The sequence below is a fragment of the Mastacembelus armatus genome, chromosome 10, assembly GCF_900324485.2.
Source record: "Mastacembelus armatus chromosome 10, fMasArm1.2, whole genome shotgun sequence".
NCBI classification, from domain to species: Eukaryota; Metazoa; Chordata; class Actinopteri; order Synbranchiformes; family Mastacembelidae; genus Mastacembelus; species Mastacembelus armatus.
The window spans coordinates 1,044,726-1,072,564 of NC_046642.1; the positions used below are offsets into that span (position 1 = coordinate 1,044,726).

Below are 27,839 nucleotides of genomic sequence, written 5' to 3' on the forward strand. Positions count from 1 at the left end.
CTCAACGTTGGTGCATTACAAGATGACCCAGTTGGAATGTCAGTAAAATCTACTGCATTAAAATAAACTGGCAGCACATTCACAAAAAGGTACGAAGATACAAACATTGCCTGGTATTTGCATTTATGTGTGAAGAAGAATAGTATAAATTAAGAGCCACTTAATAGCAATCAGTTAATCAAGTGCTTGATGTAGAACCCACATATAACCCATGATAGATGGTGTGACAGGAGATGATGCACGGTACCGACTGCCCCACTGCTTCTCAGTGGTCAATGCTTTGATTGTCTGTGGGGAACACGTGACCGAAAATCATCATTACTTGGTCTGAACTTTAGTTTCATGCGTAAATCTGTAATTTCAGACAAAATGGCCGTGACTTATTTGGAAAATGGGATTGAAACGAGGTAAAAAGAGTTTCTCTGCCTGAACAATATCTCAAGTGAAATCTTGTGGAATGTTTAATTTAAAATTTATATTTTGGCGTGAGTTTGAGATGCATTCAAGATTTAGTTTTCCAACATAATGGCAGTCTAACAGCTGTGAGGTTTACAAAGTCGAGCTTTTTCAAAACTAAGAGTGGAAGCAGGCGGGAAATCAAACTCTTTCTTCAGGAAACAGAAGGTCGTAGTTCTGAGAGTAACAATGAAGTATTTTTTGTAGTTATGCGGATTGTTAGGCCTTCAAAACTCTGTCTGGGATTTCCAGAAGTACATGGTTTGAACTTTTAGAAAACCCAAGACATGCCAGCTAGCCAACCTTTTATCAAATATTCCAAATGATGTATACTTAAATGCTTCCAACAACTGTACACCTGTCTGAGTCAAAATGAAACCCTCATTTACAATTCCTCTGCAAGAGGAGATGATATGAAGGCACATGTCCTAAAACTGAAATTCTGGATCAGTTTTCAATAGAAAGACCGGCACCAGGTTCATCAAAGTAGAAACCTCCCAGAGAAATGAACAAAACATGTTCCATCTACTGGAAAACATGCTGCCACTGCCATTTGACAACAACAGAAGCTGGAGGACGGACGTGTCCTCTGCCCTTTGTTAGTTAAATACTGTCCTCCAGTGGTAACAGTTGCTTGGCAACAGATGATGGCCAGATGATCAATCAAAATGTGTGACCTGAACATGTGTAAGAATAAAAACCAGATAAGATAAAAAAATACCTAGTAATTGTAAGAAATGTGCTGAGTGGCAGTTGAAAGGTTTCAGAGCAACCGTAGCAAATAAAAGGGGGGGAATGACGCTATTGTTGAGGAGTAGAAAAAAGTAAAAGATTTCTAGAAAGGCAGTGCGTAGCCTCTAAAGGTTTGGCAGGAGCCCCCCTCCCAAATCCCTTTTGCTCCCAATGAGTTCTACATGCCCCAAAGCTACACTCAAACAAATACCCCAACCACTTCACCATCTGTTCTCCCCAAACCTTCAACGCTCAAAGCTCGTCAACCCAAAGCTCCTGACACAAAGATCCCCTCCACCCTTTGCCCCACAGCCTGGCCCAGGCCAGACTGGACCCTGGATTTAGGGTTCATTTGATCTGTTCGGTGTTTTTACTTCTTGAAAATGTCCTGTAGTGGTCCGGGCAGAAACTTGAGGACAGTGTCAAGGATGCTCTCCTCGTCCTCTTCGTCGTCATCTCCACAGCCCCTGGGGATCGCCTTTTTCGGACGTGTCAGTGACCCTTCGCAGGCCTGCTCCATGGCTGCTTTCTCCTCCGCCTCCTTCTCCTCCTTCTTCTTCAGCCCATACTGGATGAAGAGAGGACAAGGAGGGAGAGGTGGGTGACAGAAGTTAAAAGCGTGAAGTGTTTCTCATTTGAAATTTCTCTACATATTTCTAAATCCTCCATTGTTCACTTATTGTTAGATTGCAGTCTCCCTGTTTGCCTTTTAGCGGGACATTAAAACATTGCTCCATGGGTCATAATATCCAATTAGATCCAAATAAAATGTCACTGAGGCTAAGACATGGAAACATCTCAGACCTCAATATCTACATAAATGTCTGAATTTGCCCATGTATGACTCAAACCGACCTTATCCCTGATGGTCTGCCGGACTTTTTCCCTTTCTGCCTCCATGCGGGCGTGTTTGGCCTTCCTCTCCTCCTCCTGTTGCCTCAGTGCCTCCTGCCGCTCCTCCTCCTTCTTCGCTGCATCCGGGTCCTTCTCCTCCTCCCCACCCAGCATCTTACCCATGTCTTTGGTGGCCCCTGTGCATAGGAGACAGTGATATTCCTATGTGAACTACAGCCAAAGGTCAAACATTATCAAAATTAAAGCGGCAAAACAAAGTGATAGAAAATATTGCAGCCTTCACTTGCATTGGTATTAAATATTCAGGGGAGTCTTAATTTATAAGACTCTATCAGACTGTTGTCCAACGCATCTTAAGCATCTGGGAGCAGCTGGAGTAGCTTGTGCTCAAGGGCATTTAGGTGGTTGTAGATAATTGGAGAGGGCTAATATTTGCATGAATATGTCACTATGGTTTTAACTAAATTCATGGAGGGAATACAATGAAAAACACCCAACAACCCAACCAAGTATAAAAACTCTGTGCGTTAGCAGTTCTGAGGATTATATGACAACAGGGTTCCCTGCAGATCCTCAAGGCATCTCAGAAAACAAGAAGGGAGAAGAGCCAGCTGGAAAAGCTTCAGAGAACCACAGAGAAAGAGGAAGACACGTTACTCTACCGGAGGTCAGCCATCTGTCAACCCCACCTGTACCTCCACTTTGAACTACACCTGAAGTAGTAATCCTAGGTAAGTATATTCATCTATATACAGATGAATGGCTTCATGGCACATAACCTGGAAATGGTGCTGTTCTGCCAATCATTTTCTATTTCCAGTTTGTGACAGAGGTTGAGGGGTTATCGCCTTGCACAGAGTCACCTCGTCTTTGCTCTCAGAGCCGACTTCCCTCTTAAACTGTGACAGAAGCTGCTTTCTAGACGTTAAAGCAACTCCCTCTGGCCTCTCCATGTTGCTGTTACCTCTGTCTGATCGATAGTAAATACAGGACCACCTCAGAGTGTATGAATTATGGATCGTCCAGCGAAGAGAAAACTTCATCTGGGTATTGATCCGTCTTTCAGGCACCGGTGAGAGCAGTGCCTGGCTGGCGGCCTGGTTTGCCTTTCTTTATGTTTCACCACTGAGGAGACTGCTTGAGGAAAGACCAGGGAACGAACAAAAGAGGCTGTGTATTCCCTGCACTGTGTGCCAAAGATTAGGTGGCTGTTAAATCAATCGGTAAATGTGTCGGATGATTGAACGTTCACTTGACGTCTTGCTCAGATACATGCTAAAGACAGACGCTAAAGACAGATGGACAATGGTTTATCTTTCATTCTTCTTTATTGAAGACATTAGACATCATTGTTGGGCAGAAATGGAAGTTGTATTTACTATATAGAGGCTCTTATATAGAGGTTAAAAGGATGATACGGTTGGATTCAGAATGAAATATGAAATACTGTTCCAATAAAAAGGGATGTAGATTCACATTCAATGGTTATTTTCCACAAATTCCACCGACTTTTCATTTAGTGCCACCAGAGACCACATTATGTCCAAATTTCCTCTAAAACATCAAACTTCCTGTCAGTCTCAGCTAATGAGGCTAGCGTCTTAGCATGCTAACATTAACGCAGTGTGACAATACTGGACCTGAGTCTGAGTTGTCCTTAATGAAATGACTAGAAAATGGTGTAAAAATCCACATTACGCTGTTTTTTAAAAGTGTTTCTGCTGAAAGTGTTAAGATTAGGAGACATGGTGATTATACACCATGGTTTAGGTTTTCAGTTCAAGACTCAAGGAGTAATCTGGGAGGCAGCAAGGTCCTGAAACATTAATGATTCAGTCATTACTAACTATCAACACTCACAGATGGATTTTGGTGATTTATTGTGGCAGTAAAAATATGCCTCTTTAGCGCCCAAACAGAACATCTCTGAGCCTGCTGCTCTGCAGGACACTCAGACCTCGTCCTAACTGTCCTGCAGCACCGGGTGGTGGCAGCAAACCTGCCGATGACAAATTAACACCCAGCTGGGTGTAGGGGTTAAGGTCACAGTGGACACTGTAGGTGCCCTGCTCAAACATATGCACTCAGACTACACACATATGTATGAGGAAGTGCACACACTTTGCTTTGCTGAAGACAACCTATTACTCATGAATCTGTCGCTGCTTGGAGTCTCTTTTTAGCATGTTAGCATGCTAAATCTGCCGATTAGCACTAAACACTAGGTAGAGCACTGCATCGTTCTCTCGTCACCTTGAACAACATCAAAAAGTAACGTGCATTACGACAGCAGAGGCCTTAGGTCAGCAGGTTAGTGCAGATCAAGAGCTCAGGAACATGAAGGAACACCTGAGTAAACCCGAAGACGACGACAGGATCTCTAGACATGTAGGACATTTTCTCTTTGACCATCACATGCTCTCTCCCCCCATTCATGCCCCTGTTCTACCCTTTTCCTCTTCCACTACCCCCAGGACAAGCTTTATTATCTACAGACATAAAGGTGGTCTCTTCTTTCATCCACACCCCTCCTCTCCTTTACTGTCCTTCTGTTTTTCATTTTCTGTTCTCTCCTGCATTTGTCATGTTTCTTTGCACTTGACTCTGTCATTGCTCAGCCATCACTGCAGCATGCTAACGCTTCTGTCAGGACTAATCTGTCCGTCCTTTGCTGCTCGCCCGTCTCCGTCCTCCACCGCCCACATCAGTCCATTAAAGGCCAGCTCACAGATGTGCTCTGCAGACAAAGGTGGGCAATTGGAGGCTAAGTGCTGAAACGGCCCATGTCCTCTTATTGTGCATTAAATCGCTCATTACTTCATTCAGTCTTTCCACAGGCCACGTCTTTGTGCCACGGAGGCTTTAATGGACAAAAGCTCTCAATTTGAAGAGGTGGCGATATGGAGGCATGATGGTTACAGCTCAGCTCCTTGATGATTTTACAGAGGACCAAACAGACAAACCCTTGGCAGCACACTGACTTAGTCAATGTGGTCGAAGCTGATTAAGGAATAAAGTGTGTAACTGTATGTGGAGAGATAATAGCAGCCAGAGTGAAACTTCAGATTACCTCCGAATGGGCAATTTTAGGCTGAGGAGCTTTTAAAAAGAGGAATCCTTGCTGCTCTGGGTGAACTGGAACTAGCACCAGTACCACGTCTACGTGGTTTCTTCTGCTGCATGTTTTGGTATTTATTGAAGCGTTACTTCATTCACTATATGTTCTCACGTACCATTAAACCCTTCAGCAGCTACACAGATAGTTTCTGTTTCATGTCTGTGTTCACACTGAGCAAACTGATAATGAATATTCCCTAAAAAAGAAATTCTGAGCAGGAAAAGAAGTAGTCAAAGTGCAAATAAGCTCCAGAAATAATAATATCTCATAAAACAAATGCACTGCTAACATGAGCTGACTTGAATAATTCACATATCTGTGGATACTTTATAACTGCATACTATGTGTATAAGATAAGGACAGTCAGGTAAATGCAGTGAAAGTCAGAATGTGTCACTGAATTGTAGTGGGGTAAAAGTGTAAAGGACCTTGAAATGGAAGCATTTAATTAAAGTGTATTGACTTTATTGACTTGACTTGAAATTGAGTTTCAGCTGAACTAAGAATTTATTGTAACGTCAAGATTCCTGAACCAGAAGATGCAATGTAATATTTATGTGAAAGTGCAAACTGGGGTTTAACTGAATTGCTGTGAGAAAACACTGCAGCTTCAGCATTAAAATGCAAAAACAGAGGTGGAGCTGAGGGAAGTCAGAGAACACAAGGATAGTTAGGAGGAGAACAGACAGAGACCGAGGAAATCAGAGAGATGAACCATGCACCATCGACTCCCCCAGCCGGTCAGATGGATGGTCCTGCTAGATAATTTGTTAGGGGTGGAGAGGTTTGAAAAATGGAGTTCATTTACATAACGAATGACCTCCATCACTGAATTACACGCTCATAAGTCACATGAGCGCCTGGATGGATGAAAAACCTGCCCCATCTATCAGATGTTCGGGCACAGGGACGGCCTCATGGTCCCTGATTTGATTCCCACTCACAAACCCACATGTTCCGCTGCTCTGGAGCTCCGTGAACCGTGTGGTTCTGTGCGGAGGCTCGGGTCAGATAATCAACCTGCCTGTGGCTTATTGCACCATCCTCGCCCACTCATCTTCATCCTGCTCGTACAGGAAATGGAAAAGCAGGACCAGTCCGCGCTGATCTTGACCGATTATCTTAACACCATCTTTTATATGAGCTTCTTTATGAGAAAAGGCGAGGTGTGCACATGTTTGATATCCTGCTGAAGACAAGAGGGGCAGGAAGAAAATAAATGTTGGGCTGCAGTCACAGAGACTCACAACTGGCTGCATACACATCTGGAGGAAACAGCATCAGGAAAACATACAGTTCAGGTTCTTATTAGTCAAGACATAGATTAGTGTGACAGCCTGTATGTTGATTTTTCCAAATATACAGTGACATAAAGTAAAACCTTCACCTGGTTACTGGATGCAGTCATGACGGCCACACTGGGAAAAGGGAGGGGAGGGGTGTTCAGATGGTTGCAATCTGCAGCCTCACCACTAGGTGCCACTAAATCCCACACCCTGCACCTTTAACACTGAAGATAATCTATTGTTTAGCATTCTGCTTACTAGATATTAACCTGTGTCTATTTGGTTAGGAATTTCTGAGATATGTCAGAGTGAAGTGTTGGCTGAGCAATGAACAAATACAGTCCTTAAAGCCACAGTCGAGCATTTATTTCAGTTTGTGTCTGTAAAATAACTGGTTGCAGTAAATCTGGTGTCTTCAGAGAAAGGTTCACACTCTGACCCCTGAATCCATCACACTGTCCTACGCTGATTAATCTCACACAACATGGAAACACTGATGAATCCAATTTCTAATTACACAAGCAGTAATCACAATCTGTGGCCTGCAGCTGAAATCTATACCTGAGTCTGCACCAGTGAAATGTCCAGGAGGAATCCAGCATGACATTAGTGAGGCCTGGCCTGGGTGTGTGTGTGTGTGTGTGTGTGTGCGTGCGTGCGCGTGCGTGTGTGTGTGTGTGTGCGGCTAAATTAGATAAAAGTTTGAGTGCTACTAAATTAGTAGTCTGTGTGTCCTTTAAATCCTTTTCTGGTATTAATTACAGGGGTGACCCTAAAAAGGACTAAGCGGGTACAGATAATGGATGGACAGAATTACAGGGGCAACTAGTAACTGGTGAGTTAGTGCACAGTAAATGTAGAAAAGCTGCACCATGTTCGGACTGACTGAAACAATTTAACATATGTTAGAAAGACGTTTCCAATTAGCAAATCATTCATGAAGGAATATGATTTTTCACTTGTGAAAGAAGCCTCACAGTAAGGTTTATTTTGACATCCATTAGCAGGACCTGGAGTTTTAAAGAACGTCAGAACAGCTACTAAATGGACACTGATGAGACTGTTCTTATATGTGCTTGTGCACGGCTGCAGTCTGTTCCCTGAGAAAAGGTCATGGCAGCAGACAGCACCTTTACAGGAGGCAAATTACAGCACCTCAACCTGGGGAGGAAGAAGAGGTGGGTGGAACAAGGGACAGACAGAGAAAAAGTGGACAGAGCATGTTGTGCTGAAAATAAACAGAAGCTCTGGAGTGAGAGGAAGATAACGTGTTAACTAGCAGCTCATGTCTGTGCTGCCTGTATTTGGTTGTTTTAGCTTATAAACCTACAAATCCAGTGGCCAGGGTCAAAGTGATGGGTCGACACCCAGAGACCTCAGACTCCACCTGTCCCTGCATGTGTTTGAGTGACAGCTTTCAAACCGTCTCCAGGTTATTTATGAAGAAATGTCCAAATATTGCTCATATGTTTTTACACTCAGTGTTGCCTGACCAATAAAAACAAGATGTGACAACATGCAAAGAAAACAGACCCAGCAGTTAATTGGGCTGCACCTCAGATCTGTGCAGTGATTTAAATTCCCACCTGAAACGAGCGTCATGGTTGGTCCAGGATTTCAGGTTTGGCTGGAGGTCTTTTAATATTGTCGTCTTGTTGCATCCTCTGCTATGTTTTAATGGGACCAACGAGAGAACTAATGTCTTAACAAATCAACTCCTAATAACTGATGGAAATGTGCACTAATATTCTGTCGGTTTTCCCAAAACCAGCGCCTCCCCAGTAGCTCAAAATCCTGTCTACAAATCCTCACCTGTTGACAAACTATGACTGTGATTCAAGACGCGATGTGAAGAAAATGAGAGAGCTTCATCTTTATGAATATTTCTTTTATGGCTCTAACTCCTGAGTTTTTTAGTCCTTTATGTACAACTGATCTTCACCTTTTCCATTTCATATGACTCATCTTAACAAGTCAGTGGAAACACCAGAGTGTGTAAAATACACGATAACACCAAAATCCAGGTGCAAACCTCAGTCTCATGAGACAAGAGGAACCGTGCTACTCTCACTCCGTATGTGTGAACAGGATGTTTCACTAAAACAGGTGTGACGTCGTTTTGCTGCTTTGGTAAAGGTGAAGAAAATAAAGGCTACAAGCACATGTGGCTTTCAGGACTTTGACCCACATCTCAGCCTTCACAAAATGGAACTGTTCATCAAATGAATGTGGATTCTCGTCACATAATCATTTTTACTTCCATTGTCCGAATGAAGACCTTGAGAAATGGTTCAGAGTAACTGAACAAATAAAACGAGTCGAAGAAACGCTTCAGGAGAAAACAACAGGGAGGAAATGGAGCAGGAAAGAGCTGATGAAAAGTGAGAAGATGAAATGAAAAGGGGGAGGAGAGAGAAGAATGGAATAAATCTCATTTCATTCTGGCCGGTGGTGACTGAGCTGATGAAATTAGATGACAGGGTTGATTTAAGGAGGCATTGACCCTTGGCCCCTGGGGGCCCCTCAGTTACGAGAACATTCACACAACCTATTTTATGTTGCTCTAACAGAATGAGTCCAACCTCAGGCAATGTAGAAGTCACCCAATGAAAACCAGGGGCAAGGATAAGCAAGTGTACAAGTGCTGATATAATCAATTGAAAATAACTCTTGGTTTAATTGAAATATTGATTGATATTTAAAATTTACATTTTAAAACTAAACTTATATAAAAAAAAGGACAAAATAATACAAGTGTGAGATTTTGTTTCCAATAAGTGCAGCTCAAAGTTTGTCTGTTAGTCTGAAAACGTCCAGACTCCTGCCTAAAAATATTTGATCTACCTACATCAAGATGGAAAAGCACAACAGAAACACACTGTCCTGTTACTGCAGAGGAATAAGGCAGTGGGAACTGGTACATTTCCAGTATCTTCCACTGAAATTCAATCCCGACTCATTTATTCTAACATGACATGGAGAAATCATTCAGGGCTGCAGTTAGAGCACTTACCACCTAAAGCTTGTTTCATTACAAAGTCCATGGTTGCTGCCGATTGGTACGGTTGTTCTTCTCAGAGCCAAAGAGAAGTGAGCATGTAGCTGCCGAGCCTCAGGTGTCCGGGTGTCGATCCTCGTCACCGTCCCCTTCGTATGTCGTGACCCTGAGCGTCTTCACTGCTGCACCTGAGACATAAGAAATATTCGATTATTTAAACCTTTGTTATACAGAAGCCATAAGCAGTCTCCTCAGTAATGTGATTCAGCCACGCTGAGGAAAAAGCTTCACCGCTGGTGTCGTTTTTCCTGCTGTGCAGAAAATAAGAGTTTCATCTCCAATGGATCAATAGAAACACTAAATACGATGATAGATTTACGATAGGTGCGGTATCGAACATCACACTGACGTAAAAACAGCAGAAAATGGGTTTGCCTTTACCCCTGTGACAGCCATCCCATCCAGGGAGGCCCACGGATCAGTAACCAGGATGTTTGTTTGAATCTCAATAACAGCTGTTTGTAACCAGGCCAGATGAAATGATGCGGTTATTTGTGCACATCTGGATTAATGTTTCATCAACTACCACAATCAGACTGTCTCAGCTCCTGAAGCTACTCATTTCCATCCGTGCTGGTAACAGAGTCAATGTGGAAACTGCCTGAATGCAGCTGTAGTTAGTTTCTGCCCCGTGAGGCTTTACAGGCTGAACCTTTGCTGCTATGCGTCCGGCACGTTGTGGCCTCTCAAATATCCAACTGCACCTGTGCGTTTTCCCTCCAGATTGATGAGGTGAATGATAAATTAACAACTGCTGTGAGGTCATTTGATAATAAGCGCTGCTGGATTATTCCTGGATCACACCTCACTGAGGCAACATGCTGCCAGAGCGTGAGATCGAGGTGCTGATTGGTGCTGTGTCATTCCAGAACCATTCCCAGGAGTCGGACCTTCACCCTGGTTGTGTGTGCCAATTAACACAATCTTCCAAGCCCTGAGGCGTGAGGCTTGGTGAGGGAGACAGCATGTCGGTGTCGTTATAACAGGAAGAGGGAAAAATTACAGCATACGAAGGATCGAGTTTCACCTTGTTTTTATGTTGACACCTTCCTTCCTTCCACACACCACTGCCCCTGTATCTGTTTGATAAACTGCTCAATTGCACCAGTGTCAACCACAATGAAATCCTCCACATTTATTGCACCTGGCGAAGCAGAACAACATTTACATTTTGAAGCGGATCCCTCCCGCTCTCCTCGCCGAGCGCCCTGTTGTCATTTCACTACGCCAATATTTGCCAGAGCCGAATAGAGCCGGGATGAGAAGGGACGACAGATTGAGCTGCACAGCTTATTCTGGGAGGCAGCAGGGGAGACGAGGCCGAGTGGGACGACAATCCATTTGTTACTGTGACCGAGTGCTTCAGGGGGTGAAGCACCTCATTTCCACACACACATGCAAAATGAACACACACTCACACAAGATTTGATTAACAGCAGTGCAAACGCTACGTGCACGAGCACATTAATGTGTGTGTATGGGGGGGGGTAAGACAGCAGAAAATGTCTCTTATCACAGAAACAGACACAAGGACAAGGACACACTGATGTAATAAAGGAAAGATGCTGCTGTCAGACACACACAGACCCTAGACCCTTAGCCTAGTCCTAACATAAACCTGATTTTAACTTTGACCCTAAAGTCTTAAGGAGTCTGAACAGTGAGGACCGGCTAAAGTGACCCCTTACAAAGACAGAAATACAAGTACACACACACACTTGTGTATTGAGGACATTAAAGTCATAACCTATGACAATAACAGTCAGGTTACCTGTGATCACTGTATGAAACCTCCTCTGCTGAATTAGATTCTGCCTTCCTGCTGTTGCCACTTCTCTTTTTGACTGACACACCTTTTCTTTTGTTTTTCTACATCTGTCTTTGACTTTTGTTTTCCCTTTGTCCATTTTCTGTCACGAATGATCTTTTTTGTGTCTTTATTAATGGTTTCCATTGTAACCTCACAGTGACCACCATCCCAGTACCCAGTACACAGTACCCAGTCCCAGTACACAGTACAGAGTACCCAGTACCATTTTCATAACCATGCCAGTCCATCCCACTCTCTCTCACACATTCAGCTGCTGGACGTTTCTCTCAGTGAAGACAAAGTAAATAGTAAATATACTGTCTACAATCTAAAGACCAGACTCTCAATAAAAAGTTCAGTTACATGCTATAATGTTATTGATTTGCTAGAAAAGACGAAAGACCAAGTAACATTAATGTCCTCATCTTCCAGCCATAGATCAAATTTTCAAATTGATCATGTTCCACTTTACATGTCATTTACGGCAGAGACTGTTTTTTCAAGAACAGCAGGGTGTCGTCAGCGTAATGTGTGTGTGAATCCAGAACCTGGTTCAGCTTATGGGTCTGAGCCGTAGACCTCCATTGTTGTCCAAAAACTATTAAAAACACAGCAGGGAGCCACACGCTGACCTGGCTCACATGGTTCTTCCTCACCAACAATGAGAGCATCAGTCTACCTCCGTTTACACCTGAAACCTCCTGAGGAACGTAAGAGGCCTGAGCGTTGCCTCCTTATGCAAGAGCTCAGCAGTGGGTGGTTTGGGTTGCACTGGAAGATGAAGCAGCTTTCCAGCACAACCAACTTTCCCATTCTGGTGATAGTGGAGGGGCTTTCAAAACTTACATAAGCCTCCTTTTTCAAACAGGGCTAAATATACTATACACTCACTGATGGCAGCACCCACCCATCCTCTACCACCCTTTCTTCTTCTTCTCTTCCTTTTTTTAATTTCATAATCCCAGCGCTGGCAGTGGTGCGTAACGTGGGATAATATTATCAGTGCCGGGCAGGATGGAGCGCTGATCCTATCCAGTTAATTGGAAGTTGTTTCCAAGTTTCACGGACAGAGACAGGATAAGGAGAAGCTCAGGAAGGCAAACGTGTGAATGTCAGCGTGACATGATTATGATAGGCGAAGGAAAGAAAGAAAAATAATGGGAGAAAGACGAGAGTGTGTGTGTGAGTTTAGCATTTTCCTTACTCTCACCAAATCCCATGAAAACACTAAAATCATTACTTTCTGACCCCCATACCCTGTTTTTGGCCACTGGTTTCTGCTGACAGGAGTAGATCTTTAAAAGATGCGTCCTAGTATATGGTTTCAGTAGTGTCCTGCTCAGTAGATGTTAAAAGAAAAACTACATCTGCTGGGGACTATTTTCAGCAGTGGATGAATCCACATTTGGTCTGTGGTGAGTTTCAGTGGCAGCAGGATGTGCAATGTGAGCCTGAGTCAGAGTAAACTACAGTTCAGGGCTTTGGACAATAACAGGGCTCAGTGGCACAGAGGAAGAAGATTTATTTTTGAGAGTTTGGATTCAGAGACAATAACTTGCTAGTGTTCTGTCTTTTGTTTCTAAGACAAAGGATTATTTTCAGCCTTATCTTTTTTCCTTTAGTGCCTGTGATAATGCAAAGCAGACTTTTCAAATCGAAATACAATTAAAACTGCATTACCTCAATGTGTAAAAATACAAATAGGTGACAAGAGGTTTCAAGAGTCTGTTGGGGAAATGAAAATGGATGGAAAGCAACAACTAATGCCAAAGGTGGTCCTCTACAGCTTAAAGGACTTGTCTTAACCCTAAACCTTTATCACAGGTTCTTTATAGGTTCTCAGTGTTTACAGTGGGCACGTCACCCTGTGTTTAGGGTTCTGCCTCCGGGGATGCTTGGTTGGGACTGAAAGGGAAAACCTGTACTGAGAGGCTGGAAGAATGGACCGAGTGACTGTTTTCACAGCAGGTTAGCATGAATAACTTCTGATTTTCTTTTGAGGTTTGGATTCTCACTTTGTCATCAACTACAAAAACCACACTGGGATTAAAAGACAAACGGTTAAATCCAAAAAGACAAAAGTTGGTTCAAACCAAAGAAAACCAGAAGGACAAGATCCTCACGACACACAAGCGTTTCTCATTTTGTCTGTGGTGAATAAAATGACACGATGCAAATGTCAGCAGAGCCAGAAAATGAATCGGTAAACGTGGTAACGATGAGCTGCTACTGCCCGTCCTCTCTCTTAGATCTGTCAGGCAGAGACTTCACCACTTCATATCATTATTTATTCATGTGACACGTTGGCGATAAATTACCCCCCCCCAGCACCAGCCGGAAGGCGGAGGAGGGAAACGCTGCTCCCTTTAATTTATTGTCTTTCAAAGTGACCGACCCACCTCAGACGTTACAGCAGCTTGTGTCAGATTATCTGAGGAAGCTAAATGTTATAGTTAATATGATAGGAAAGACTTCCTGCACGTATTTCTGATTCAGTATTTGGTCAAGAGAGTGTAATTCACATACATTTAGATTAAGGCTGTTTATAACTAAACTTTTTTTTTGAATTCATATTTAGAAACTAAATTAGATTCTTTACTATCACTCCTTATTGTAATAATCAGTTTTTTCCAGATTCAGCACATTAATTTTATGTATTTTACAATATTCTGAGTAAGAGTGCTTTGGTTACACACAATCTCCAGTATTTTGGTCTGTTATTGACTCAAAATAAAAAAAAAAACAAAAGGAGGAATTTTCAGACACACATCATGCTGGTAGATTTGGTGACTTAAAGAAAATGAGACTTTAGGAGCTTGTTCAGTCTGTTGATTCTGCAGCACAGACGAATCGGCCGGGCTGATTGTCTGGTTGCAGCTGAAACCCAGTGGTTGTTGTGCGGTGAGTATGATATAATTAATGGAGAAATTAGTTTCTACAGTACAGCTTGTTCACTCAGATGAACAATGAAATCGATACGGCACCGAGTCCCAAAGCTCAGTCATTAAACATTCAGAATCAATCTGAGGCCTGCCGCCACACAGGATCCTGGTTTACATTCAGTGTGTTTACCTTTGTGCTGAATGTTGGATTACAGCCACATTAAGGTGTCACCAGATGATTCAGTTAGAGGCTCAGGCTGGACTGAATATAACCAGGTGACCAGATCTGGTTATTAGTCTTTTAAAAGGGCGACGCTCTGTGACGCTCCTATTCTGCTACAGGAAGTGTTTCATTTGAAAGGTTTCTATTAGCAACTCTTTACCCATGAGCACAATCTTTGTCCATCTCACTTGAAAACCACGGCAGCTTTCTAATCGCATGTGGGCAGCCAATCGGGAGCACCAGGACATTTGGACCGTTTGACCTGCTGTCCAGCAGGAACCAGCTGAGGACACCCACTAACACACAGCATTCTCTAAACCAGAGGTAGCCAACATACATTCCCTGAGGGCCACTATACCCTGCCTGTTTCCCTACCCACTGCTGATTACCTGGATCAGGTGTGCTCAGCCAATCAGAAGCTGAAAGATACCATTTCACTGTCCTCCTCTACTTCCACCCTCACCTGAGATAGTATCAACCATCTCTCTCCTCCTGCGTTCTTGTTTGTTTCTCCTGTATGTGTGAATCTGTTCCTGCAGGATGCTCGACATCCTCCCAGATCATGTTCATGTTCCACGTTGCTCTGTGTGACATCTATTGCACATGTGTCTGACCTGGAGGCGAGATCCCTTTTCAGCTGCTCCTCCTGAGGGTTGCTCCATTTTTCCTCTTAATTTAACACTAACACTGACACCGACAAATGACCTGCAGTTTAAGTATGAAGACACGTTAGAAAACTGTGACAAACTTTAGTAACAACAACAGGAAGATGATGTATGTGGTTGACATTTTTGCAGGGAAACTGAAACATCATCAATCAGGCTATAATCTCTGGAGGACTTAGCAGGGATAGAAACTAAACATTTCACAAATGGTTTAATCATCTTCATTCAAGTGCAGTCAGATTTGAGATTTTGTAAAAGGAACCTAAACAGGTTTTGCTGTCAGACTTTCAAAACTGCAAAATACAACCAATCTGCATTTGTATACTATTGCTCAGACACATTATCTGCAGGTTTTCAAATGCAAAAGTGCTTTAAGCAGACGAATGAGCATTATACAACATTGTGATTTGCATGAAACATGTAAAAACCGACACAAACAAACAAACAGACATTCAGCAAACAAAAGCCAGCAGAGAAAAGACGGCTGATGATGAAGTGGAATCAAGCTGCTGGTGACATTTCCAGAGTGAATTCATTTATCCTGAAGACAAAAGAGTCAAAGAAACAAAAGCTCCTCTGGCAGACACAGAAAGATGGTGTTAGTTTGTTGACATTTAATCTTCTGCTGATATTTTACTATTTGGATTAATCCAGAATATCATCCATCCATCCATCATTTGCACACACGCACATTAATTCACTCACGTATGCAGTTTTCCTCCATTTTCTCACAGAATAAATGCTTGATCATTTTTGCCCTTTTCTCAGCTGTTACTCTGTCGATGTATTTATCCATCCATCCATTAACACATCCATCTATTCATCCTCATCAATCTCTCTCTACCGTCATCCATTTATTCATCCACTCATTTCACCAGTTAACCAGCAGTCCCACCTAAAACCACCTGTGTGTCCTTGCATCATGTTATGGACACCACTTAGACACAGTCCGTCCATTTGTCTTCCACATTTTTACCAGTTTATCCATCCATATATTTCTTCATCCATTAGTCTACGTTTATCCATCCATCCAATTTATCCATCTACTTCACAGGTTTCTCCAACCTGCCAACCATATCATTCACCCGTCCATCATCTATCTGTCGACCTGCAGGATCTTTGCACCCAACCGTCAACACTTCTCATCTACTGCATGTTTGCACCTGTGATGTTGATCCAACCAGTCTGTCGTCCATGTCACTTTTTACTCTCACTCATCCATCACACAAAGGATCAATTATCTGTTCTAGGGAATTTGTGCATCACAATAAATATGTTAATACACTTTATTCTTTGTATGCAGATTCAAGAGATTTGTGTGTGAATCTTTCTGGAGATTCATACGAGACAAACGAAACAAAGAGGTTTTAAACAAACCTTTGACTATTAGTAGAAAAAAACATTCATGCAAAGAAATTGAACCAGTAATGTTGCGCACACACATTCTCCCCTACTGTGGCTACTTATATGTATGACCCCCGCCCCTCAGGTGCTGGAGGATGAAGGGGGATGAAACAGGCCATACATCATCAATGAGACATACATCCATTTGTCTGGTGGTTGGTTGGCTGGAGGAAGAGGAGGAAGAAAGGATGAGGGGTGGACATAAAGAGAAAGGGAAGATAACGAAGAGAAATGAGGGCAGGGGAAGGCAGTAATTAAGTTAGAGAGGAAGTGGGTTATAAAGGACAAAAATGAAAGGCTCCAAAAACGTAGTGAGCTAAAAAGAGGAACGAGATAGGAGAAGGTGGAGGCAGTGAAGGAAGGACATGAAAGAAAAGGTGGTGGTGAAAAAGTGAAATGGAAGAAAAGGAGGAGAAAATGAAAAGAGAGATGGAGAGAAAGTGACAGTGAAGGTTAAAATGGTGAGCAGCTGATTGCTGGAGGTAATGAAAGGAGGTAATGAGGTTGAAGCTGGTACAAAGAGGCAAAAAAAATGAGGAAAGAAGAAGAGGAGAAAGAAGAAGTAATGGGGCATGGGGAGAAATGACAGGTAGAAAGAGAGAAAAATGTGCATCATCCATTTTACGTGATGACGTGTGCAGCATAATTTCATACCTTTGGAAAGGTCAGTGACTGATTTTTGAAGAGCTGGTCCTTATAAACTGCAACACCACAACAAAATACTTTAACTCCTCAAATGGCTCCTCTGTTAAATCAGCAGCACAAAAGGTCCAAACCCGTGTGAGGGAAAGTTAAAGCCGTCATTGCTGAAAACCTGTGGATAAAACTGTGGACTGTAATTTCCAGTATGTGCAGCAACAGCAAGAACATGTAGCTGCAACAAAGGGGCTGCAGAAACCTGAGCAGACCAAACTGAAGGTCTCTGCATGACTAAATTCTACTTCTGATGTGGAAACCGTGTCTTTTTCCTGATCTGGGTGAAGCTAAAAAAATGTGGGTCAATTAATGGACTGTAGTTTGTTGTGCTGCACACACCATTGGCAGAGAGAACTGCCATCAATCAGAGATGTCAGCCCACATGATAAACGGGCAATACTACACCTCACGGTCCGGTGGTTCGCTGGGAGGCATTTTGGCAGTTCGATGGCCCCTCAGGTGCTAATTCAGCTGTAATCACAAATCACCTGCTAACAGGTGCAAACAACACCCTCACTTTCCTGGTCAGCATGTGAAAGTCCCCGAGGCCAAACATCTGTTCTCAGGGCTGCGCAGATCGCTGCTGGAAGACGCTGGAGTGTCGGCAGAAATATTCGATAAATGGAAAGACGACTGATGTGTCACTGCAAATATCAGTAAAGCTGATAAAGCTGCTACTCTTCCTTCTGTATTTTTACATCTCTGAATGAAGAGACATGAAGCATCCTACGATGATCATAACGAACTGAGGCTTTTTAGCCTCTTTTAGATAATTGTTTTTGTTTCATGGCACATTTACTCTCATTGGGCCCATTTTCAGCAGTTTTCATCAACCTCTACAAAGCCAAAAAGAGAAAAGTCAAACTTCACATATGCTGTATCATGCAGTGCGCTTCTTCAGATAAATGTGTTCACCAACTGGAAGAGAAGCAAACATACATGAATTAGTAATGAAATGCTGCATATCTCAGCATTTGTTCTCCTTTTTCTGTTTGTAAAGGACAGAAGCCCTCAGGGAGACACACACTACATAATGCATGGAGAGCTGAGTGGTTTGTCTTCAGTCAGACTGTCTGCTCCACTGTGCACGACACATCTGGGTTAAAGGAACGTCAGAGAGTCAGAACAGACATGTTTGACTTCCAAAGGCCACAACGCCTTCACTCCAAACAGAAGGAATTTGTCAAAGATTGATATATGTGTGATATACTGTATAGCAGAAAAAAATCCAGGTACTTAAAATGTTCAGATTATTATGCATCAAAACACTGATCAGGAGGATCAGTTTCAAATTCATTCTGCAGCCTGACAACGGGCCCAAAGATCCAGCCAGAGTTCAAAAGAACTGTGGGTGGTGAGGTGCTGACTGAGCCCTGAGGCCACCGATGAACAGTGGCAGCTTCTCCACGATGCTGCAACAATCTGCCTGCAGAAAGTGTGCAGAGGTGACATTAATGTGAGATCAGGGACCTCATTTTTTTTTGAAGAAGCCAGAATAGAGTATGCAGACAAAGGTAATCAGAGACGATTCACTGGTAAATAAATGTGAGTCTTATTGCTGAATATAAACAGTGCTGTTTGTGTCTTCCTTCAGCGATTCTCCCTGTCAGCCCCCCCTCCCAACTCCATCAGGGTTAAGAGGGCTGTGGTAAGTGGCCAGGAGCATGCTGGGAGGGTGGGCGGCGATGCTGTGTGGGTGGGAGGTTTGCTACGCCTGCCAACTGCTGGAGTGCAGTTATGAATGTTGCTGGGAGATGGAGAGCTGAGCTGCAGGAAAAAAACAAAACAAAAACACCACAAGAAAAAACAACAGAGGATAAAAAATTTGGTTAAATGTTTTTTTTATTGTCACTATCTCACGGAATTATTTTTTCAATATATTGATAAGTGGTGAAAATAATGAAAACTAGGGACTGCAAGTTTCCAGGCTGATAAACAACTCAAACCCCCAAAACCTTCAATTTGCAATGTTATAAAACAGAAAAATCATTTGGAGTTTTGTCATTTTAAGATTTAAGATCAAGATAAACACTGATTTATTTTGTTTATTCTCAGTGCAGGGACTGTTACTGCACTAACTTGCAAAGATCAGATGATCCTCTGTGAAGGCTGAACACCCGACAGATGGGAACATCATCTAACTGGATGGAAAACTGAACTGTGAAGTCGGCGACACTGGCTCGGAACAATGTGTGTCTGAACATCAGGCTGGAGGAGCAGGGGGCTGCTGTGGCTGGGAGGAGTATATAATCAAGTTACACTCAATATAGCTCTTCCTCTTCGACAAAGTGGATGTGACAGGAGGAACAAAGGAAGATTAGCATTAAACACAGAGCTCTGGAAGATCTGCAGAGAAGCCCCATATAGGTTGGCATTATTTAAAGACAGTATGGTACCCAAGGAGATATAGACTTGGCTGCTGCGTCACAAGGCACCACACTGCTATGCAAAAGAAGCAACAGGTTGGCAGGTCTGCGTCTTCACCGTCTCTAACCGTCCATAGAAAGCTTCAACCTGATGTACCAATTCAAATTCATGACCTGTTTCTGTTTTAGGCCTTGTACGGTGAAATGAGACACGGCTCTCCTGCTGCCAACGCGGAGCTGAACACAGTAACGAGGTCTGGGTTTGCCCCATGTGCTGTCACCGACTGACAGCGTGAGGAGCTCCGTGAGAAACGCCGCGACAGGCTTTCAGAGGCCTCGCTATCATCCGAACACACGGCAACTCGTGTTCCTACAACAACGAGACGCACAGCATCAGACCAATTGAAGCTCAAAATGAAAAACTCAGCAAAGCACTTCAGCAGAAAGGGTCTCTTTGGTTTCTTCTGGATATACTGAGGGTATTTAGTTGGAATTAGGTGAGTCGGCTCTGTGTGGGCCGGCCTCAAGTTATTTAACTTTGCAGTGGAACCTGCTGTGCAGTTAATTAGCTGGGGATTCAGGGTGGTGGGATTCATTACATGGCTGACTGAACAATAAATCTGTGTGTTTTCTGAAGGGTGACGTGAGGGTCTCAGTGAAGCCGAGGTCGACACTCAGAGACAGAGACTTTGTCTGAGGAGACCTGGAAACACTAAACTCCGACAAGGAGAAAATACATGAGGTCATGTTTTCTTACTCTGGGGCTACAACCCTCAGACGTCTCCACACGTTGTTTTATCTCTTATTAAACCAATTTCAAAGTCCGTGAGAGTAACAGACAACAGCTACATGAGCTTTAGACATTTTTTAAGATGAACTAATTATTTATGTATTCATTCCAATGTATGACAAATGTAATGACACAGTGAAGAGTTGTTCTTGCTGCTGTCAGTAACATCAGATTTTTGTTTTTACTTGACGTACAACATGAACCAAGGGCCCCTTGTCAGGGAATCAAACCATGAACACTGCAGTTACATGCAGCATCTCAAGCTCAAGTTCCATATGTTGTCCATATGCAAGTAACAGCTATGTTCATTATCAACCTGCCAATATATTTGCTATTATTTGACAAAATCCTAGAAATCATTGAAAAATACTTTTATATATATAATTATATATAAATACTTATATATATATATATATATAATTATATATAAATACTTATATATATATATATATATATATATATATAAATACTTATATATAATTATATATAAATACTTGTATATAATTTTGCACCGACCGAGCTGCTGCTGCTGCTGATGATAATGTAAAGCTGACACATGCAGAGAAACACTCCCTGCTGCTGCACAAGCTGCCTTCTCCCAAGTCAGCTGGAACGTCACCGACCGGCAAACGCTGACATGGTGATCCACGGCAACAGGTGCCAAAGGGTCGTTGCCCGGGCAACAGTGGCACATCAGGTATAGAAGATGGGAGGAGTCTTGACAACACACAGGCTGCGTTCAGCAGAAACAGCGAATAAACACTGAGGCTGATATACTGCTGCTCAGTTTCATCAGTCAGCCACAACTTTAAAACCACCGGAGGACGAAAGTAAATACTGTAACTCAGATTAATAATGATAATAATAAATTTCATTTGTTGGCACCTTTCAGAAATACATAGAAAATAAAAAGGTTTTTAGAGGGGGGGACTTTCCTTTTCGGATTTGAGGCTCTAAGGTCATAGAGGCTCTTTATGATGTACAGATCATAAAGAGCCTTGAGGAAAATCTGTGATATTGGACTATACATATAAATAATTGACTTGAATTTAACTCTTTACAGAGTCAGGGGGCTGCATATATCAGGCAGCAGGTGAACAGTCAGTTCTGGACGTTGGAAGCAGGAAAATGTTCAGAGTAAGAATCTGAGCCAGAACTGGGTCAGACCATGTCCAGAACAGCAGCTGCTGTGGGCTGTTCCCATTGTGTCCAAGGAAGAACAACCACTGAACTGGTGACAGGGTGATGGGCAGTCAAGGTTTCACACATGGCGTCCGGTCTGATCCCACAGAAAAGCTGCTGAAAACCTTCGTGCAGCTCGGACAGACAGGCCTCAGATCCCACAGTGATCACAGCTCGCTGTGGGCGGGGTTGAGCCGAGTCCACGCTGACCCCGGTCCTGAAAGCTCCTACAATCAACACGTGATTGTCCAAACCGGACCATGGAGCAGAGGAAGGAGTACGGCTGGTCTGGTTGATGACATTTTCTTTTCCACCATGTCCTAGTGACATCATGAGGGCACCAGGAGCAGCGCTATGGGAAGAAGACAAGCTGGAGGAGCCAGTGTGATGATCTTGGCCATGTTCTGCTGGGAAATCTTGGGTCCTGACATTCAAGTAGATGACATTTGGCACCTACCTACACATTGTTGTTGCATCCTTCATAGCAACAGTATTCCTCAGTGGCAGCGGTCTCTCTCAGCAGGACGAGACTGCGACGGATCAGGAACAGTTTGAGCTGCAAATCCCCAGATCTCATCCAGTCGATGATCAGTGGGATGTGCCAGACAAAACAAACCTGATTCACGGAGGCCCAGGTCATATTGTAAACTTCTTTCTCCCAGTTACAGCCTAGAACACAGAACACGCCGCTTGGGATATAATATATTTAATCAATCTGAATAGATATATAACAATTTTGAACATTAACTCCACTTTCTCCTTGATGCACCAGACCTAGAAAAGTGACAACAACTTTGCACTAAAAGACAAAAAGTGAAAGGAAATACTGTTTTAGCAGAAAGAGCAAAAGTCATAGGGATGTCGTGTTATACTGAACCCGAGCCCACGAGTCCATTAAATGTCTGAGTGGTCATTAAAAAAAAGCAATAAATGTCCAAATATTTTCACTGTGAGTCATCTAATGGGAAAATAAAGTGAAATCTATCACAGGTATGAGACCCAGTGAGACAGGGAGGCGTCAGTGACTCAGTCTTCAGGATGAGTCATTAACTCGGAGCCGACCAGCCGTGAACCTGAGCAGGTAGAGACGCAGGGGAAGGAACTGCCGTTTAACAACAGGTAATAAAGGAGCCAAAAAGTCTGACATAACCACAACTCACCATTATCTAGGCCAGACCCAGAGCTGGAAAATATATTACGTAGCCACAAGACGTTTTCATTCTGAAAATAAGTTGCCAGGTGAGGCTGTGGAACTCTTCATTCCCAGTCTTTGTCCCCCACATCCCGTCCGGTTCCCTGAACTGTCCAGTCCAAAGCTAGTGTTAGCTGCAGCAGCATGACTCAGATTTATAAAGTGTCAAATAAAACGTCATCTGAAACGGTTCCTCACTTCAGAAACTTGATCAAGACTCAAGTGCAAATAAAAAGGCATTTCAGCCTGATTATCTGCTAAAAAACACTCCACTCCCCCAAAACTCCACAAGCAGAGGTCAACAAGCTCAGCTGTGGACTGACGTTCTGCTGGGCCTGTCTGAGACCATGTTCAGGCTCCAGCCGAGTCGGGCTGTGGTGGGAAGATAAGGTGGTGGCTGCGCCTGCTTTATCTGCATAACATTTCAACAGGGTTGAACACTCCATCCAGCTGCTATCAGCCTCCTGACAACATCAACATCGGCCTCGGCGCCCAGGACCATCTGGATGTCTCTGTGTGCGCAGACAAACTGGGAAACAACACAACAAGGTCTGAGGCGCAGAAGATCTGGTTCCAAATGCCACGGAGCTGGAACAGCAGCCAGCAGGGTCGTTATTTTTTTGGACAAGTCTGAATTTCTACAGCATTAACTCATTTCAACCTGAGGCAGAATATTCAGAATATCCAATTGTCTCTTTTCACAGATGTGGTGCCCAGGCTGCTTTATATTAGCTGGGTTACTGAAGCAGCTAATTTTATTACAGGTACATTAAGGATTTCTTGATTACCATCTAATCACAGTCAATAAAATGTTATAATAATGATAATAATGTTACTGCTTCAACAGTCAAAAATAAGCAAGAGATTCATCTACTGACATAAAAATCAGCAATTAATCACCACTACGAAAATATGATGTGGTGCTGTAATTTATCGACCATCAGCAGAATTATATCATATCATTACTGGGCTGCAAATGTCTGATCCTAAATGAAAATGTTATTTAATGACATCCCACATGATGCAGAACAGGAAAATAGATTTCACAGTCTGATAATTCTCTGAATGTAAAAAAAAGGTTGTAAAGAAAGAACATTTGTTTGTAAAGGCCTTTTAGTGATGAACCTTAGCTGTCTAATTCTGCACTTTAGTGTCTATTTGACCTTAAAGTCAGATCTAAGATCAGGTTTTATAATAAGAGCAGCAGATTTATATCTTTATGTCTTATTGTGTCAGCTGCGACAGCTCCATTCTCCTGCAATGAAACATGACCCACAAAGAACTGAAGCCCAGTTCAATCAGGCTCCTTATCCGGTGACACTGAGCGACCCCCCCATCCAGGCTGTCCTCGTGTCATCCCTTATAAATAACGGATAGGATTTTAAATCGTTTATATGACCATGAAACGCAGCAAATATAAATGTAAATCCGTCCTCACACGGACCAAAACAATGTTTTATTACCTTTAGAGGAGGTCGCCTTAATATCCGAGAGCTCTTTGATCCGCATCCTTGAACATAACATGCTTTCACTGTGCTGATATTGTTGGCCAGGTACAGGCTGGCAGTGGAATTAAACCTTAAATGAGGTTTATATGTGTGAATCACTTGTGTTTGCTTCAACTTGTCTCTTGAGAAAAAAAGTATTTAAAACTGAGAATTGGAAACCACAACTAAAACTGAACTGAAATGTTGATCGTTCATTTCTAACTATTTCTAATAATTAAATCCACATTGATCTAAAAATGATCCAAATAAATATTACCTGGGCTTTTAAAGCTATTGTGTGGTTGATTGACAGGTGTCTCAGCCACTTATAATCAGCCATGGTGGTGATGGACACTTGCTTATCTCACATCAGCTCAGGATTTTCCCACTTCACTAACAAAGATGCAGCAAAGTGCAAATCAAAATGACTGGAAAGCTGAGTAACGTGCGACGGAGACACTTTGCACTGAGCGTTTGAACAAAAAGAACAAAAAGATGCTTCCTCTCAGTGAACGTGCAGCCTGGATGACTAAGGAGAGCTAATGGCGTGTCAGTGCACGTACGTAGGTCTGTTTACGGCAACAGACGGAGCGAGAACGCCAACACACGGGCGAGTCCTTGTGTGCTCCTGTCACTCAAACCTCTCACCGCTCAGGAGCAAAGAGATTCAACCAGAGATGCCTGAGGTTTATTCATCTGTGGTAGCTCTGCCACGTTTCCCATTGTGAGCGCAGGGAAACGATGCAGTGCCGATAAGGGAAACTCATTCTCGCTCACACTGAGCCTGGACTCATTTGGAAGGCAGATAATACTTTTTATCTGCTTTGGTTGCAGACTTATTACTGTGGGATCGGTTGCTTTGCTTTTTGCTGTGTCGTCATGAGGAACAGAAGACACACAAAGGCATAAAGCTGCCATCAGTACAGGACATGAGCTTTAAAGTCAATTATTGTCTCGGTTTCAGCGGTCGCACGGCTCCTGCTCAGTGGTGTTGCAGGGCTGACCTGCTGTACCTGAGCCTACGTGGGGACCAACCAGAGATCCCAGGATTCTTTCCAAAGGACCAAAGGTTACAAGTCCTAAGCTGCAGCAAAGGGAACAAAGAAAAGGCAGAACAATCAGGATCCATCAGCTGTGGAGATGTCAAAATACAAACATTGAAGGGGCCGTGTCGGTCACAGTGTCAACATGCAGCAGCTCTACGCTAAAGTTTCATAGTTACAACTAAAAATGAGTCAATAAAGATTTTGCAACACAACAAATGATGCAATTTACAGCCACATAGAGCTCAAGCTTCAAAACGACAAAATAATTAATGTAAGACACACACAGTCCTCTATGTTTGCTCTAATACTGCATCACAAAATCCACCTGCTCTTTGGAACATGTCCACCGGGTTAAATCCAGCAGCATGTTCTTCAATTCTCCTGCTGACAAACAAAACATGGCTTAAAGACAGTTGTTCCTTCACAATAAAAGCTGGGAGCCCAGGAAGCTCTTACATGCCCTTTAATGATTTTCTAACAGCCTGCAGAACAATACGGAGCCCTTCACTGGATGTTCTCATTATTTACTGCCCTGATGGTGATGCTGTATTTTGTGATTACTGGGTAATTAGAAGTCACTATCTAACTATCTAACTATCTAACATGATGTTTCTATGCAGATCTTTCTGAATAAATGACAGACGGAACCGGACAGCTTCACATCTACTGTAAGTATTTAGGGTTACTGCATCATTAGATTTCATTCATCCAACATCCATAGAGGCGATTTAAACATCTGTCACCTGCAAAATGTTCAACCTACACTGTAATTATTGCAGCTTCAGATGAAACAAACACATAGAAAACATAGAAATGCTCACTCTGGCTTTGGAAATGTCAGGTTTTCATGCTCAACATCCAACACACACTATCTGCTGTGTAAAAAAAAAAAAAAAAAAAAAATCACTAACATGATTTATCAGGTATTTGATTCATTATATTTACATTCTGACTGTTATTTCATCAAACATGATGCTTTGCGTTAAAGTTTTCAGTCTGCACATGATGCCCAATCAGACCAGACCCAAAATAAAAAGTGTATCATTGCTGTTGTTGTTTCAGGGAGGACTTTCCTTTAAATGCATCAGTGAAGTTATTTTGAAGGTAACTACTGATCACGTCTCTTTGTTTGATACTTGCATCTCACAGTCATTCACACACACCACGTCTCATACACTGACAAGCGTGTGCACACATATGCGCATGCACAGAGACGCACACCTCAGATTTCTAGGCGCATTTCCATGATGCACACATACCCAAACACCGCTCACACACACGGCTCCCGGTGCACTACACAAAGCTGATCAATGCACTGGCACCTATAAATAATTCACCCGCTCCATCCTCGTCCAGCTGAGATGCAGCTGCTCGGTGCTGGTGACGGCACTGCGGAGGACCGGAGCCGGCCAGGCCCTCCTTTAGCAGCGCATCCTCATCAGCGATTTCACCCAAACCTGCTGCAGCCTCCACCTCCTCCCCGCTTCATCATTCGCACCTACAGGCGAGATATGGCGGAGCTGAAAGATGCGAGAGGATCCGCCTTCACCTGGACGCAGAGATAGATAACACGGAGCAGGAGGGAGGGGACGTATCATCCGCAGCACCGCTTCATGCTGAGCACTCGGGTGCCAAGAGTGAAACACATAAGCGGGATTTTTGCACACAAAGCGCGTCCTCCCTGCCGAGCTGTTTCCGCATCAGCCAGGTGCCTGATACCTGCAGCCTGGACGATCTGTGTTTTCCTGCAGACACACCAGCCGTTCACGCCTAAAAACCCGTGCGCACCCTCTCACTTCTCATCTCCATCTTCACACAACTGAAATCACTGAAAGCTGCAGCACAAATGCAAATCACCTCCCCAAAGCGGCAAATAACAACCGAACAGCGTTTCTGGGATTTTTGTTTTTTTGGCGCACGGTGCGTTTGGTTTCACTAACCTGATGCGTCTGAAGCGACCGAGGCACCGAAAGGGACTCCGAGCAGTCTGCAGGCAAACCTCCGTTTGATGCCTGTCCTATATCCCCCACCACCCTCCCCTTTGTCTCTCTACTACCACCCCCTCCTGCGCACTATTACCTCACAGCCAAGACTGGAGAGAGAGCAGGGACCATATGGGCTCAGATCCTCAGCCGCTATGTTCTGTGTGGATCTTTGAAATTCACAGGAAGAACCAGGTGATGGTGAAGACAGAACAAGCATCAGATCCACGGGCACTGAGGACAACTGGGACAACGTGAACATAAAACCCAACAGACTTCTGACTAAATGAGATTAGAAAAGTTGGATTTGGTCTCACAGACAAAAGTTGTGGGTTAGTTCTTCCAATGACCAGAGCACAGTGAGAATTAATTTTACTGCATCCAAATCCCAAAACGTGACACTTTACTAACCTGAACCTGCGTGTTCTCCAGTTCTGACATGTAAATGAGCCGAAGTCTGTCATTAACAGAGAATAAAGACAATGCACTGAGGTTTTAGCTGGTGTTTCCCTGTCTCTGTGCCACACACGACCTGAAAACTCAATTTAGAGAAAACCTCGTTACTTATTGCAGATATTCCAGCGGCGCATAAAAACATCTGGTGCCATT

The 27,839-nt window shown here is 43.2% G+C and overlaps 1 protein-coding gene across 1 annotated transcript; it reads right to left on the minus strand.

The window, feature by feature from the left end:
- Positions 1-1,558: 1,558 nt before the first annotated feature.
- cplx2b (complexin 2b) lies at positions 1,559-27,241 on the minus strand. The gene is made up of 4 exons (XM_026331183.1): positions 27,189-27,241; positions 9,461-9,633; positions 2,044-2,219; positions 1,559-1,756 (listed from the first exon to the last, which is right to left on the minus strand). Exons 2-4 carry the CDS (start codon positions 9,489-9,491, stop codon positions 1,559-1,561), a joined length of 405 nt encoding a protein of 134 aa, XP_026186968.1. The 5' UTR covers positions 9,492-9,633; positions 27,189-27,241.
- Between the last annotated feature and the right edge of the window lie 598 nt (positions 27,242-27,839).

What these genes read in the sequence shown, in the direction of transcription:
- cplx2b (XM_026331183.1), bottom strand. Translation starts at nt 9,491, where the DNA reads ATGGACTTTGTAATGAAACAAGCTTTAGGTG. An exon ending in AATGAAACAAGCTTTAGGTG is followed by an intron (nt 2,220 to 9,460) that starts GTAAGTGCTCTA and finishes TCCTATGCACAG; the next exon opens with GGGCCACCAAAGACATGGGT. An exon ending in GGCAGACCATCAGGGATAAG is followed by an intron (nt 1,757 to 2,043) that starts GTCGGTTTGAGT and finishes CTCTTCATCCAG; the next exon opens with TATGGGCTGAAGAAGAAGGA.